We start from the raw sequence: 17,222 nt of genomic DNA on the forward strand, positions 1-17,222 counted from the left end.
ATTTTCAAGATTCTACCCATGTACGTAAAACCTTATACGAAATACACACCATTGTATTATATGTTCTCCCCATATCATTGTATAATCCTGTTTATTACTTGCATGTTGAGAATTTTTCTCGAAGAAAATAAATTGCACATGTACTATAATAAAATTATCACATAAAACTGTCAAACAGCTGGTATTTAGGATTCCTACTACTAGGCATTCTATATTTCTCTCATATACGTTTAAATTTGATAGTTTTTATTAATTGCAAATCGTTTTTTTAAAGTTACACCCAGCTGGGTAGAACGTGCTCGAACAGGTCTGACCTCATTTCAACTCCATGGTATATTGAACATACTATATATCATACGCCCAGAGTTGAATGCTTTGAATGCAAGGTTTCTGACACCATATACTGAATGAGAATAGGTTGCTGGAGCCACTGAAACGTATCCATTTTCAATGGGACCTGTGAAACTCAACACAGCTCATTCAAACACATATATCTGTAGTTCATTCGAGGTTACAGTACAAATATGTGTATGACTGAAAATTGAACCCTAAGAAATGTGTAACCAATGTCCACATAAAAATACCCCCCCCACCCCACCCCCCTGAGAAAATCATATTGGGGGAAGAACAAGAGTAAAGTGAACTACCAAGATATCGATTAAACAAAGTATGAACAATAGTATTAGCATATGCTGTAAAGCAACACACAGATCGAGAACCGTTTCCAGGCAACGCACTGAGAGTCACGTACATAGGCGATGACCCTATGCTATAGGGTATGACATTTCTGAAGGTGTAAGAGGCCCATTTATTTTTATGCCGACATCGCAAACTATTATTTAAGGGTGAGATCAATTGTTCAATTTAAGATTTAAAAAACTCATTCTTTTAGTTTGATGATGGTGGTGGTGGTGTTTGTGTGGGGGAGGGGGTGTTAAAATGATTTTACTTTTCAAGTGGCCAGATGGATGAAATTTAGTCGATATCTATTTATGATTTTTAATTCATTACATTGTTTAGCAGCAAGTTGATTGATATAGGCTGATATCATGTTTCCTAACCCTAACCTTTAGTCAAAATCTTATCCTAACCCTATTGTAATCCAAACCCGAACCCGAATGACAGCAATGGGATTTGGGGCCAGTGGCACTGATGAGATGACAAAACACCCAAATAATGCAATTGTAACAAATTGGGGTAACCTCTTCTGTTAACGTAACCCCCTTCAATGTTTCTCTCTCTCTCTCTCTCTCTCTCTCTCTCTCTCTCTCTCTCTCTCTCTCTCTCTCTCTCTCTCTCTCTCTCTCTCTCTCTCTCTCTCTCTCTCTCTCCACTCTGTACACGGGATCGACTTGGACTTTTAGGGAATTAGCTCAAACTACACACAATGTTCATGGTTAACCTGGATCATTTGGAAGTGGCCACGGAGCAGATCGAAGCTCCTGACCTCAGACCGTCTCTTCCAAAAGACTGAACCCATAATTTTATTATTCCATTAAATTCTTATAAACGCAAAATATACAATACTCAAATGATTGGGTGATAAAGTAATCCGCACTATAAATGACTAAAACGGAAGTATTATTGTTGCCTTATTCAATGCAAATGATATTGACAAATATGAAAACTAAACAATGTGATTACGTCATCGTTCTTCCAACTGTCTGTAATCAGTCATTATGTAACACTGTTGATCTTATAATAACTTTCAGTGTTGTCATGCATCTTAGAAGAATATTATTCGTGAAATGCAAACATTTGTTCTAAGTATTAATTCATGACAGCTGAGAGTTCACGGTGACCTCGCAAAACATCAAAACTTAGCGAATATTAAAAAGTTGTATTCTCTCATCCGTAACACATGTTTAAACAATAATGTACGCCCTCCCAGCCCATCATGGACGAAAGCAAACTTTGAATGACATAATGGGCGAGGCGACAGCCGAGCCCATTATGGAGTGCAAAGTTTGTTTGAGTCCATTATGGACTGGAGGGCGTACATTATTGTTATTATTTTATAGTTTTGCCAATTCCAGTGAATTTGTAGACCGAGAAACGCAAAACAACGTATAATATACACAGCGCTGAACATCGTCTGCCATGTTCTGCCAAGAAGCTGAATACTAATCATAGCGACACACGTATACGTACACGTACACACACATATACACTTCTATGAACTGCTGTGAACACAAATTTGTTTCATGGATGCGTTGTATTTTTAAACAGTGGAAATGACAATCATAAGTAACAACATACATTTCGAAAAAATACCTAGTCGTATGAAGAAACCGAACAAATAAGCTTGTATTGTTATGCTCGTTCCGGGGCCGCGATGCCCAATAACGGAGTACATTATCAGTAATAATGTACAGCGATGACGTCACAAAATTCACTGGAATTGGTAATGCTATAATATAATACACAATAATGTGACCCTACTATGAATCTCATTTTATAAAATATGGGCCTCCCCACCGAGCCGATTTGTAATGAGTGCCTCTGTAAATACTGAACGCTCCCATATCGCTATACTGAGGTCACACATCAAATATACATATGTCAAACCCTTGAAACATAAACACTGCAGCTCAATATGAAATAACTGACTAACATTTGACTTACAGATACTATCCGAACTTTTCCGAACTCGTTCCCTTACTTAAACAAAAAACGATGTCTCACGCAAAGCTACTGGTTTACCTCACTATACTCTACTCGGTGTCATGTGTCAATGCAAAGGGCTTGGAGCCGAATGGAGACTGCAGTGAAGATGGAAAACAAACAATTTGTGAGTTCATTTGGAGAGTACATCATCAGGACACAATGGTACTTTATAATCAGACAACAAAAGCTGGTAGTCCAGTTATTACCAAAGATGGCAAGTTCCATAAAAGAATCCTCAGTTCAAGTACGTGTGATGAAACGGAGGAGTTAACAGATGCCGGTAGGTTTTACAATATCATTACTATATCAGATTATAGCTTCTCGGAATCGGTCAGAAAGGGGATAGACACTCACCCACCCATCCATCCACACATAATACGCACCCCACATACACACATACATTTCGTATTGACGTAAAACCATGTACAACAATAGTTGTTGCATTATCAAGATACTACGAAATGCGCGGAGAAATCAGTCTTTACAGTCAATAACTACATACACGATCATTGACCAATCACGTTCTCCAAGACAGTTTATTTCAACAGATGATACGTAAGCTTATGCAGATTTAATTGTTATCGAACATTAAAAGAATTAACATCTCCACAATGTTACCATTCTCAACTGAATGTTTTAAATTTTACTCCTTCACATTATTGTTACAGATATGAAAAGCGTTATCTTTGCAGATGGTTCGTACAGGCCTGCAATCGTTATTAATGGTCAGTTACCCGGTCCACCTCTCATCGTACGGAATGGAACACAGGTATGGGTATAAAACAAACTCTTCTGTACAATATATGTCATAATTTCAAGGTTTTTGTTTCAATTCGAACTGTGCTTGCACACTGCTTTCACACTCAAATAATTTGATGCGATGTGTGCATCGTCTCAAAAAAAATATTCTTTATCATGAACGTGTCGTTATTACAGTAAAAATGGAGGTGCATTTGTGTTTCACTCATGAGACACGATGTTTATGAGCGACAACTTCGATTTATAACTGTGCAGCACACCATTGGGATGTAAAAGTAGACAAGTTATTACCATGTTGGTTTATCAAGTCCAAAGTGTAATCTTTTCAGCTGGAGCCCGCTGTTTCTGCTGCACCATAAAAGAATAGCAATGCTTTAAAACATTTGCGATTAGGTAAAGTATCCTGTTTGAACTGTGTCTATCTTATTGAAAAAAAAAAAATAATAATATGAGTGAAATACCAGGACAACTTCATTTTTCCTGTAGCTGCGTTCCGCATTTAAGATTTACTCCATAGACACTCAAGTAAAAACTCCAGAAGTCACCCCAGGGTCCCCGATTGGTCTTGTACAACGAATTTCAAAATTTCTAACCCTACAATTACAACATTTCAGTAATACAGTGTAAACTGTGGGGGATTGATTACAATTTGTAGGACGATATTGCCTTGCAAACTATCATTAGGTGACATGAATTTTATCCTTGTATAAAATGACCACAGGTTGTTGTTAACGTTAAGAATGACTTACTGATGGAAGGGATAACACTTCACTGGCATGGAATGGTACAACGTAACACACCATGGATGGACGGAGTTGGTATGGTGTCACATTGTCCAATTAACCCAGGGGAAACCTTCACCTATAGGTAATTAACTGATCAGTGGCTGTCTAATAAATGGATAAGATACAAACTGAATGACTCCAAGGGGTATTTTTTTTTAATTGTTACTATATAGCATTTATTTTTGGAAAAAGTTGTGGTTATTTGCCCAGGAATCTGAATATCTGTTGAAAACATTTCTTAATCAGTCCCATTCAGGACATAATCTTTTGACAATATGTGAATAGTACAATCGGAAACACAGTGCCAGCTGAATTCTATATTTGCATGGATTACACCCCCACCTCTCAGTGGGTGGGATGGGGTGGGGTGAGGGTGTTGGCATGTATAGTTTACAGTATAAATCCGATCTCAGAGACGATTATATTGTAGTAGATGACATCGCCGGCTGTCAAGTACTAGCATGCCATTCACGTTCAGGGCCACTTGGAACCATGCCAAGTGAACCATTGCAGGAATAATAGCATCGACGTTTTTGTGCCGACCAATACGAATAATGGATTTGCGCCATCGGTATACTAGACTTTAATTACGATTTTATGACATCAGTGTTATAGCAAAACATGCCTTCAAACTTTTTTAAAACCGTAGAACAAGTGCAGTCATAGTAAGCGTGATTCTATTTTGATTGCTCCAGGAACTTGAGAAAGCAGCCGTATAGATGAAAGGGTCACCCTCGTTGAATTAATTAAATATACAAATGAATAAATAAATTATCCAATTTATAATAATCATATTCATGTTGTATGATCTTGTGCACGCGTTAAACAAAAAATATACAATCTACGTTACTGGTTCTGATGTGTTCAAAATACGAGTCAAAACGTTAAAAATTGCCATTACCTTTCCTGATTTTCCTTTGATATTACTGGCGTTGGTATAATTAAGTTATTCGGCAATATTTTTATACTTCATTCAGTAAAAAATACTTGGGACCTAAGGCTTATTACTACTTTTCTAGCGACTCGTACTGAAAAATCCCCTAAGATCACTCGTATTTTTCTTCGCTGAACAAAAAAAAAATATTTGGGAATAATATCTAATTCCACACTCTACCACAGAGCACTCAGGCTTACATAGTTATGTTTACGAAAACAAACAAACAAACAAACAAACAAACAAACACAATAAATTAATAAATATACAAACAAACAAACCAGCAAAAAATAAATAGATAAATAAATGAATGCTGACAAGCATCAACAAGAGAGTAATTACAAGTCATTCTCATCTGCAAGAATATTAATTACTATATGTTTTCCTATATGCGAAATGGTCACACTTGCGGGCATGTACAATCATAGACCCTCGTGTGGGGTCTATGGTACAATAGGGAACTTGCAAACCTGCCATCTTGACTGTTGCCATGTGACATATAACAGTTCTTGTAGTTGATAATGATTTGTAATTACTCTCTTGTTGATGATTGTCAGCTTTTATTTGTTTATTTATTTATTTATTTATTTATTTAATTAATTAATTAATTATTTATTGTTTGTTTGTTTGTTTTCGTGAACATAACTAACGACGCCTGAGTGCCCTGTGACTCTACTAGCTGTATACTATACCTTTTAATTCTTATATAGGTTCCTCGCCACTCCACCGGGAACACATTGGTATCATTCGCATTATGGGACACAGAGATCAGACGGTCTATATGGAGCACTGATTGTACTAGAAGACGAAAACGCACCAAATGAGGTAAATAATAAGAAATGGACATATTCGGGGTTGCCATTAAATCTTTTAGTTCATTTTAACTTTCCATGGGGGATGGTTATGTTATGTTTTTGTCTGTCTGTCTGTCTGTCTGTCTGTCTCTCCGTCCGTCCGTCTGTATGTCTGTCAATCAATCCATCCATCCATCCATCTATCTGTCTGTCTGTCTGTCTGTCTGTCTGTGAACATGATATCTCAACATTTGCTGCATCATTTCTTACTATTCTTCTTCCTGATGGCGATGGCAAGAATAGATTAGGTTTTGGTAAACATCATATGAATATTAATGAGTTATTTGCATTCTTCTCTACTCAAATCATGTATATTAAATCTATTTGACGTACTCTATATTCAATCTGTATCAGGAACAAGATTTCGAGGACGAATTCATCTTCTTACTCCATGATTGGATGCGAACCGTATCACTGGATCTGAACTACCGTATATTACAACAAATGCAACGGTAAGTTGTATCACCATATAGCACATAGTTAATTATTTTAGCATGAGTTACATTTGCTGTTGATGGGGACTTTATTGTTGTTGATAATTCAAAGTCAAAGGTAGAGACCAGGTGCCGTGTTGTACCTCTCTATATATCATCAATATCGTGACGGTGCACACCCGGCCCTTCAGCGAGCCAATTCGTAGACATTGAACATGCTAATCAGTGGTTTATATATATATATATATATATATATATATATATATATATATATATATATATATATATATATATATATATATATATATATAAACCACTGATTAGCATGTTCAATATATATATATATATATATATATATATATATATATATATATATATATATATATATATATATATATATATAATGCATAAGCTATACAGAAATAGGTTGAAATCGCGATCGCCGTTGAGGACACTGCTTCGAATTCGTGAATGCGGTGATCTATCGTTTATACAGCAACTGTTACAAAATATACGTTTACCCACAGGTGATGCAATACTCTTCTCTGTGTACGATAATATGAGTTCATTGCTGGAACTAACAAAACATATTTTTAAATGTCCCAGTTGCAGCTAGGGCATCTCTGAAAAGAGTTGTAAATCATAAAAATAACGTTTATGGAAACTTCTTCACAGGTATTACCCTGGCGCAGAGAGCCTGACAGATTGCTTCTATCAGACACAACAGTCGGACGGCACTGAGGTTGGAGTAATACCATTTGTCTCAGGATTGATTAACGGCAAAGGTAATTTCAAGATTTATGCAAATGATAACTTTCTATCAATGAGTATGTGTGTGTGTGTATGTATGTATGTATGTATGTATGTATGTATGTATGTGTGTATGTATGTATGTATGTATGTATGTATGTGTGTGTATGTATGTATGTATGTATGTATGTGTGCATGTGTGTGTATGTATGTATGTATGTATGTATGTATGTATGTAATATGTATGTGTGTAATATGTATGTATGTATGTATGTATGAATGTATGTATGTATGTATGTATGTATGTATGTATGTATGTATGTATGTATGTATGTATGTATGTATGTATGTGTGTATGTATGTATGGTTGCAACCAACTGATGACAGGTTGTACTCTTCATCAAAGTATTATCGTCATATGGTTTTAGTATATAAGGTACATTATAAAAGGTCATTGCATTATATGATGGTTCATCGTTATACTAGGATATATCATTATAAATATATAACACGATTTGATTCATATCACTTTGAACATATTTTATGTTCCAGGCCAATACTACCCTGCAAGTTATTCAAACAGTTTACCAACGAGAAGTTCAGTTGTTGAGAATCCTCTAATTCCGATTGAGAGATTCACAGTCACGCGAAGAAAATCCTATCGGTTTCGAGTGATCAACGCTGCTATGATCTACGGATTTCGTGTGTCGATAGACCAACATGAGTTGCACGTAATATCAGTCGACGGTAACAGTGTGAAAAAGGAACTGACTGAAGCCATTGTTATCAATTCTGGAGAACGGTTTGATTTTTACATTGAGGCCACTCAGAAAGTTGACAATTTTTGGATACGGGCGGAAACGTTGGAGAAATCCGATATTACTGGTGTAAGTATGTGAGGGGCAAAATATTTGCATAAAGCAGAGACTATGACAATAATGCTACACTCGTTTAAATCCAGTCGTCCCGAGTTGGCCTTGAAATTTTCTCAGGATCTCAGGAAAGTTACTAGAAAAATGCATTTGTCGGTTAGAACGTGAGAGGTTTGAGAGGCTTAGCAGCTAATATAGACCGATTGGTTTGTTTTTCCAGGCAACAATCATTCCTGGCCATGTTGAGGCTATATTACACTACGACGGGGCCGCAATGATTAATCCAACAACCTCTTCAGACACCTGTACCGTATTGGACCACTGTGAAGTTCTAAACTGTCCCTTTGGGTAAAGCAGAATGTTATATTGTGTTATGTTATGTTATGTTATGTTATGTTATGTTATGTTATTCTATTCTATTCTATTCTATTCTATTCTATTATTCTATTCTATTCTGTATTGTATTGTATTTAAACAATAATGTACGCCCTCCCAGCCCATAATGGACGAAAGCAAACTTTGAACGACATAATGGGCGAGGCGACAGCCGAGCCCATTATGGAGTGCAAAGTTTGCTTGAGTCCATTATGGGCTGGGAAGGCGTACATTATTGTTATTATTTTATAGTTTTGCCAATTCCAGTGAATTTGTAGACCGAGAAACACAAAACAACGTATAATATACACAGCGCTGAACATCGTCTGCCATGTTCGGCCCGGAAGCTGAATACTAATCATAGCGACACACGTACGTACACGTACACACACATATACACTTCAATGAACTGCTGCGAACACAAATTTGTTTCATGAATGCGTTGTATTTTTAAACAGTAGAAATGACAATCATAAGTAACAACATACATTTCGAAAAAATACCTAGTCGTATGAAGAAACAGAACAAATAAGCTTGTATTGTTATGCTCGTTCCGGGGCCGCGATGCCCAATAACGGAGTACATTATCAGTAATAATGTACAGCGATGACGTCACAAAATTCACTGGAATTGGTAATGCTATAATATAATGTATTATATTGTATTGTATTGTATTGTATTGTATATTATTGTATTGTATTGTATTGTATTGTGTTATGTAATGATATGTCGCAGCACGTCAGGTCACATTATATATATATATATATATATATATATATATATATATATATATATATATATATATATATATATATATATATATATATATATATTCACCTTGGTCTTATAATCCGGTCTTATATTGATGTTGTTTATTACATGTGTTTTCCAGCTATTTCCCTCCAGATGTATACACCGACTGTAAATCACTGGCAAGTCTAACCGCACGAACCTCTCAACCTAAGCCCCCCTCGATGCCTGCAGATGACAGAAGTAATACCATGGAAGATTTTATCAACTTTCACTTCACTGGTATAGATAATTCAAGGCTATCATCGGTCAATGGAAGAAGTTTCGTGCCACCATCCACACCCCCAATGGTATCTGTGCATTTCTAAGGGAGCCTTCAGTAATTAAATTGATGGGGGGATACGGGGGTCATATCTTACAAATCTGTTCTTTTAAAAGGGCCATATTTGACAAAAATGAAATTGGGGATTGTCACATTTTACTTTGAGTCATTATATTACCTAACGTTGCATTATTTTGTGGCATCCCGTCGCTGCCACCGGTTTTACATTCAAGTGTTGAAACACCCCACCATGGCCACTATTGCAACGTTATTTAGTACATGCTAGTCAGATTACTGCTGGCAACCATGCAGTGAATCCATATACAGTTTGTTGTTGTGTGGGTAGAGTAGTGGGTCTCACAGGAGTGAAGGCGGGGAGCAATGTGGTAAGATATTGATATTGAGTGGGGATGTTGATCGTTGTGTCTACAAAATGTCGGTAATATCGAGACATGGGTAATTCGTGCCTTTAACCCTGTCAGTAAGATTAAGATCTAAACACGGGAACGATGGGAATGAGTCCTTGCCATTGATTGTCCCTTTTCACGTCTGTCAGCATTTAAAGCTATGTTTTTGAATATATGGGGAGGGGGGGGGTTAGTAATTTTTAGCATAACTGAACTGATAAGGTTCATTAGTGCTATAGGCATGGCAAAGTGTCTGTCTGTCTGTCTGTCTGTCTGTCTGTCTGTCTGTCTGTCTGTCTGTATGTGTGTGTGTAAACAACTTCAAGTCAAAAACTGCTTGACTGATTGCTTTGATATGTGGTGGTCATGTTACTTCTGGTGTCTAGGTGGGAAATTGTTCAAAGGAAAATGATTACATCTGAGATGTGGGTTTTGGGTCAAAAAATGTTATTTTGGACAAAAAACTCCAAAACTACTGGGCAGATTGGCATGAAATTTGGTGGGAACATTCTAAGGGGTGGGTAAATTAAGATTGTTCATGACATGATGATTCCCTCAGTTATATGCAAATTAGGGCTAAAATGTGTCTTTTTGGTCAAAAACCTATAATTCCAAAACTACTCAGTAGATTGGGCTGAAATTTAACAGGGATGCATTTGTGGGTGTATAGATGACGAAATATTAAGCTTATAATGATCTCATCAGTAATATGCAAATTAGGTGTAAACATGTGAATTTTGGTCAAAACTTTATCTCTAAAAGTACTATGTCAATAAGACTGAAACTTGGTGAGATGTTTCTAGAAATGTTATTCTGCAGATTTTCTTCATAATATTTGGACACAATTAGGCCTAGCAACCATGACCACGCCCTAAGCAACAACCAAATAGCATTGTATTTTGGTTGAATAACAACATCATCTGGTAGGCAAGTGAGTAAACGTTTAAAAAATGTATGCAAACCTAGCAACCATGACCATGCTCATAGCCATAGCCAAACGGTCGTGTATTTCACAAAGATAACAACAGGGATTAATAGACAATTGATAAACATTCAAAAAATGTATTTAAATGTGCCTAGCAACAAGACCACGCTCACAGCAACAGCCAAATAACCATGTTTATTTACACAGCAACAGCCAAATAATCATGTTTATTGCAAAGATAACAGGAATTGGAAGACAAATGAATATACAAAAATGTATGCAAATGTGCCTAGCAACAAGACCACGCCCATAGCATTAGTCAAATGATCACATATATTGCAAAGATAACAACGGGGATTAATAGACAATTGAACAAACATTCAAAAAATGTATGTAAATTTGCCTAGCAACAAGACCACGTCACTAGCAACAACCAAATGATCACATATATTGCAAATATGATATCAGAAATTCGTACATAAATGAACAAAAACATTAAAAAATGTATGCAAATATATCTAACAACATGACTACGCCCATAGCAACAGCGTATATCCCAAAGATAGTAACATGGTTGGATAGGCAACAGGATAGTTATTCAGCAAATGAACACCTACGGTTAGCATGGACTAGCATATGGATAAACATTTTTAAAACTGTACAGTTGTTCTACAATGCCATTGGCGGTATTTTTTAGAGACAGCGGGCCACTCGCTTAACCAGGCTTAATTCTAGCCCTCCTCGTGTAATTACTGGCGACTCCCCAAAGTAGTACCTGGTTTATTGGATATATAGCTTAAGTGTTACATATATCAGAAATAACATGTATATTTTGTAACAGTAAGCATACAGATGTAAGCCCAGAACGACAACGATTGTAGTTAGAATCTTAATAGTTTTTAACCTATCATAAAACACCATTTTTCAAATATGTATCGCTTACTATATAAAACCTTCATTTTGGTGATTGAACACATCTTTTTTGTTTATAACTATATTATCTTTATGTACACAGACTTTACCTAAAGGCGACTACAGTGAATATATGACGAGTTGTGATGATGATAAATGTAAGGGTAAACACTGCAGCTGTACTAACTTTCTGGAACTGACCACAGGAAACACTGTACAAATTGTACTACACAACAGGGTACAGTATCCAGGTGAGCCTCTGCTTTCGCAGATAACTGCCATTAAAAGTGAACTTATGATTTCCCATTTCCTTGGCAAGCTAGGTTAGTTGATGTTCCACCGCAAGTTTGGTATTGACATATCATGACAACACTTTACCCATATCACTTGTATCCTTAGTTCCTTGAGAACAATTGAAATCTGATCAAGAAGGTTTGTTTATTTTTATTTGCGGTAGGTCAAGAGGGTAGTCGGGTGGTCACCCGAGCTATACACGGAAGAGGAAAAAAGTAGGAAATTCAGCCTTCTCTTTGGGCAAGTTTTAATCAAATTGACAACAATTTTTACTTTGTTGTGATAAAGTTTTTTTCTCAGAAATCCTGTGTTTCTTTCCTTAACTAATCTTCTCTTAGGTCAGAGATATTACAATTTTTTTCTATATATAGGTGAAGGAATTCGTGGGACAGCCCATCCTGTCCACTTCCATGGGCATCACTTCTACGTCATGAAGATGGCCTATGCCGAATATGATGCAAACGGACTGTACGTTAGTGATAACCCGGATATTGATTGTGGAGAGGACATACGATGTAACAACGTGTCGTGGAGTAACTCTACATGGTATGGTGATAATATTCCAGGCCTGAATCTGGTCAACCCACCAATGAAAGACACAGTGATCGTACCAGTCGGTGGATATACTATCATACGATTTAAGGCTGACAATCCAGGTTTGTAATTCCATATGTATTTAAAGCTAAATGCAATAACTGTAGATTACATGATATAAAGGTGTTTTCATCAACTTTCGGTTCTGGTCAGTAATTTCATGACTCCCGAGTGCTTAATGAAATCCCGTGAGGTAATGTGGATCAGTATGAGAACAGTAGAGGTGAAAAGGTGAAATAGAGCTCCAATTTGGCGTTTCTTGACAATCGCTAAATTTATGTGACGTGAATTAATGAAATGACTGTCCCAGAACCTAAAGTTTATGGAAATGTAGTGACACTCCCTTTAATATATTACTGTAATTGTTACATTTTGTTGTTGCCTGTTTTCTTGTGTGACGTGTACTTACTGTCTTCAAACTGTCCTTTGTCAGTATTTCCTGTATTGAGACCATATGACAAATATCAAATACAAGATGGGTATCTATCTATATTTATGTTTCTTTTCAGGTTGGTGGTTTGTTCATTGTCATATTGAAATCCACCAGGTGGAAGGGATGGCAATGATGTTGAAAGAGGGTAACACGGAAGAAATGAATCCTGTACCAAAGGGTTTTAAGACTTGCGGTAACTTCAAATGGACTTCTGAAGAATTTCAAGAGAGCCTACAGAGAAAGGGTATGTAACTAATGTCTGTCTGTGTCTGTCTGTCTGTCTGTCTGTCTGTCTATCTTAAGTCTGGCAACAATTTTGGTGAATATATTGTTGGTTATTCAATCAAGAGAGCCTACAGAGAAAAGGTATGTAACTAGTGTGTCTGTCTGTCTGTCTGTCTGTCTGTCTGTCTGTCTGTCTGTCTGACTGACTGTCTGTCTGTCTGTCTGTCTGTCTGTCTGTCTGTCCGTCCGTCTGTCCGTCCGTCCGTCCGTCCGTCTATTTGCCTGCCTTTGATTGAGTATTGGATACATCACGCAGCAACTTCTTTGAACTGACTATTCTAGTGATGAAAGATATGATGCATATTTCTTAATAATGTCATTATCTCTTTTGCAGTATCTGGGCAAAGAAGAACTCAAGCTGGATGGCTCACCATAATTGCTCTTGTTATGCTGTCTTCAAGCCTGTATAGTTTCTAGACACTTTTGATTCATATTGGCCGTCTTGAGTCCATTGATATCAGTATTTTTAAATGCACAATCTGAATACATATAATCTTGCAATAGCCATAACTTTAATCACATGTTTAAAGTAAAATGAAATTAAGAAATCAAATCAAATAATATAATAAGTACACCAAATTGTGATCTAGGTACATTTAAACATATAGTTCACATGTAAAGGAAAAGTTTTGATTGGAAACGTTGCCTTTTTTGTGTCCACTTAATAGTTTAAAGCTGCAAAAGCTACACATTGAAGGCTTTTTAAAAGTGATGTTATTTGTAATGACTTACTTGTAAAACCGTACATCCTGAACAGTAGTTAACCACCTGTTGGTGAACGTATTTGTATAGCTGTAAACACAATATTGCACAATAAATCCATTTTTGGGGGTTCGCACCCTAAAATCAGCGCCCTCCTACGCGATCACTATTTCGACCTATTACTGTATTACTCGTGGATGAAGTCAACCTCCAATTAACACGTACACTGTCTAATTATTGGCATTTTAACAATTTTGGTGAATATATTGCTGGTTGTTTAATCAACGAAACAATATCTTCTAATGTTTGACGCTCTTATACTCCGAATATTGTTGGTATATTTGATTGATTGTGTAACACCATTGTTGAATCATCAATATTTTAAATAAATGTAAAAATAGTTATGGGTATAGTTATGTAAGTAGTAATTTCTTATGAATAAAATATTGAGTTTTATCAAGGGAATTGTTTAAACTCCGTAGGGGATATATTTTCCCCCGTTATACTGCGAGTTGTCAGAGAGAGAGAGAGAGAGAGAGAGAGAGAGAGAGAGAGAGAGAGAGAGAGAGAGAGAGAGAGAGAGAGAGAGAGAGAGAGAGAGAGAGAGAGGCAGTATTTAAGACAACTAAACTGGATATATAATAGGTGACACAACATGTGACGTAAGAAGAGTCTGTACCTTTACACGACATTTCTGCGTATGCCAAGCACAAGAAACAGAAACGCTGCTAAATATTTTATACACTATATAGAGTAACCTCAACTGGTTAGTACTTGGCATAATATAATGACACTTATTAACAGAAGGCACTCGGTAGAGCGATTAAGCTTATATGCCATTTACTTCAAACAAAACCAAAAGACACGGAAGGGTGCTCTCTAGGTGTGAGCTTGAGTAAAAGGAATATCAGATAGGGATCACCACCAAAACATATTTAATAAAATAATTGTTATGGACTCTCAGTCTTGAGAAAAAAATCACACAAAACCACTTATACATTGCACAGTGTTAAATTATAGATAGTAAAAACTGCATAGAGCTCAAGGAGAGCTGTTAAACCTGTAGTGGCTGAAACTTGGAACATTTCTGTCATAAATCATCAAAGATACGTTCACTAAAAATTGGTCAATTACCTATAAAAAGATCTTTGTATCTGTTAATTAGCTGTCATATCATCTGTAGGCAGTGTAGTGGCAAGACGAAATCTTTCGTGAAAGCTAGGTTTTTAATCCGTTACCATTTAACTACTGTACTTGTAATAGCTTTAAACATTCAGCTAGGAAACTTGCACCAATTATATAGGGGTGGACACTTGAATGAATTAAAAGACCGAGTCGGTGGTACGTAGACTCATCTACTCATGAGAGTGTAGAACATCTCCTGATGGGAACACAAGTCTATGGCAATATTCCTCCTATTGCCACCATATATAGCAAAGCGAAGAACACGCTTCACAGGCCACTGCTTCCGTGCGAAGGACCAAATCACATCAGATGCTTTCGTTATTTGCCTGCGATTGTCCTGTCCAAACAGGGGACGAAGACCTCTACATGCATCCAATCGCTAGAGACACCAAGCAAGAGTTTGTGGCCCTCCCAAGTCTAGTGAGGACGAAGAACTCATGGCGCAACATTGTGGACTCTATCTCGGATGCGTGCACACATGATGATGATGATGATGATGATGATGATGATGACGATGACGACGACGACGACGACGACGATGACGATGATGATGATGATGATGATGATGATGATGATGATGATGATGATGATGATGATTGATGATGATGATGATTGATGATGATGACACTTGAATGAAATCTCTGTGTAGTACACTATTTGACATATGCAGTAAATAGTGATCATAGGCCAAATATATGTCTTCCAATCTGTAAAACAAAGTGATATGCATATGACGGCAGTAGTACGTCACTGTTTGTGTAAGGTTTATTAGAGATATGGCTGTGTACGGACACAAATGGACCATGGAGGTAGAATGATGATTCAACCTCCATGGATAGAAGAAACTTATCCCAAAAGGCCCTCTATGGGTGATGACCGAAAAAAAGGCCACAACAAGTCACGCTTGGCCATGACTCAATCTGATTAAAATTCGATGTAGATGTCGGCTAATCGTTCATCGCTAATCGTTATTTTGCCTGAATTGACCTTCGTGGTGCATGTTTACATTTCTATCCTGATCGTAGAAGAGGCGATTATGATAAAAACGTAAACATGTACCACTAAGGTCAATTCAGGCAAAATAACGAAGGTAAAATAGCAATGGACGATTAGCCGGCATCTACATCGGATTTTAATCCTATGGTGATCTTTGCAGACATTTGTCACTAGTTACTGATTAACCTAGGTTACGCTTAGATGGACGCTTGTTCAGATCATAGACCCTACACCAGGTGTAGGGTCTATGTTCAGATGCATGTGGTTGTTCTTTCAGTTTGAGAAAAACGGTGTCTTATTCACCGGTTATTTATTTATTTATTGTCTCTCTTGTCTTAGTCTGTAATTATATTAAGTTAGTAGGAAAAAATAGTAAAGCTGTGCTATAAATAAAAAATCCGAAATGTCTATAAATAACATCCATATGGCCATATGAAAACTACCAGTATCTGTTTGGAAATAGTCCTAAATTATTGCAAAACGAATTTAAAAGAAACAATTTTAATGAACGACTTGCTAAACCAAGTTGTCGAAGTGAACGGAAATGTTTGCAAAGTCTTGCGATATATCTTTGTTATTATTAAATATTGTGTATATGTAGACTGTTTATTATCTGATTGTCAACTTTCAAAACCAATATATGGTCAGAATTTCTGTGTGGGGACTAAACATATGTTCACGTTAAAACTCACATACTAAATTCTGCCAATAAGATCAGATCCATGCGCGCATGTACGTCATGATGAGGGGTTGTGGCATACTTTATTTTTTATATATTAAAGTTAAGTAGACAAATAGACTGTTTTGACAGCTAGCAAATAACGAGGGTACTGGATGACATGTTTGACCATGCATCCAGAAGTGTTAAACGTAACTTATTAACGGTAGCTGGAAGCCCGAGTTCGTTTGTTCTTTCACTTTAGCAAAGTGAAAGATGACGTCTCCCGTGATGGTTGTGTTAATCTTGTCTCTGGTCTTCTTGACATT

General features: G+C 36.7%; 1 protein-coding gene across 1 annotated transcript; it reads left to right on the plus strand.

Moving 5' to 3' along the window:
- Positions 1–2,811: 2,811 nt before the first annotated feature.
- Positions 2,812–14,379, plus strand: LOC144432878 (uncharacterized). The gene is made up of 13 exons (XM_078121175.1): positions 2,812–2,947; positions 3,336–3,436; positions 4,148–4,293; positions 5,856–5,970; positions 6,354–6,451; positions 7,109–7,218; positions 7,736–8,070; positions 8,276–8,403; positions 9,323–9,530; positions 11,850–11,997; positions 12,412–12,696; positions 13,144–13,311; positions 13,687–14,379. Exons 1-13 carry the CDS (start codon positions 2,827–2,829, stop codon positions 13,767–13,769), a joined length of 2,046 nt encoding a protein of 681 aa, XP_077977301.1. The 5' UTR covers positions 2,812–2,826; the 3' UTR covers positions 13,770–14,379.
- The last annotated feature ends 2,843 nt before the right edge of the window (positions 14,380–17,222 follow it).

The sequence above is a fragment of the Glandiceps talaboti genome, chromosome 3, assembly GCF_964340395.1.
Source record: "Glandiceps talaboti chromosome 3, keGlaTala1.1, whole genome shotgun sequence".
Taxonomy (NCBI): Eukaryota; Metazoa; Hemichordata; class Enteropneusta; family Spengelidae; genus Glandiceps; species Glandiceps talaboti.

Coding starts and splice junctions, on each gene's coding strand:
- LOC144432878 (XM_078121175.1), top strand. CDS start 2,827: ATGGTACTTTATAATCAGACAACAAAAGCTGGTAGTCCAGTTATTACC. Junction 2,948..3,335: donor GGAGGAGTTAACAGATGCCG/GTAGGTTTTACA, acceptor TTATTGTTACAG/ATATGAAAAGCGTTATCTTT. Junction 5,971..6,353: donor ACGAAAACGCACCAAATGAG/GTAAATAATAAG, acceptor AATCTGTATCAG/GAACAAGATTTCGAGGACGA.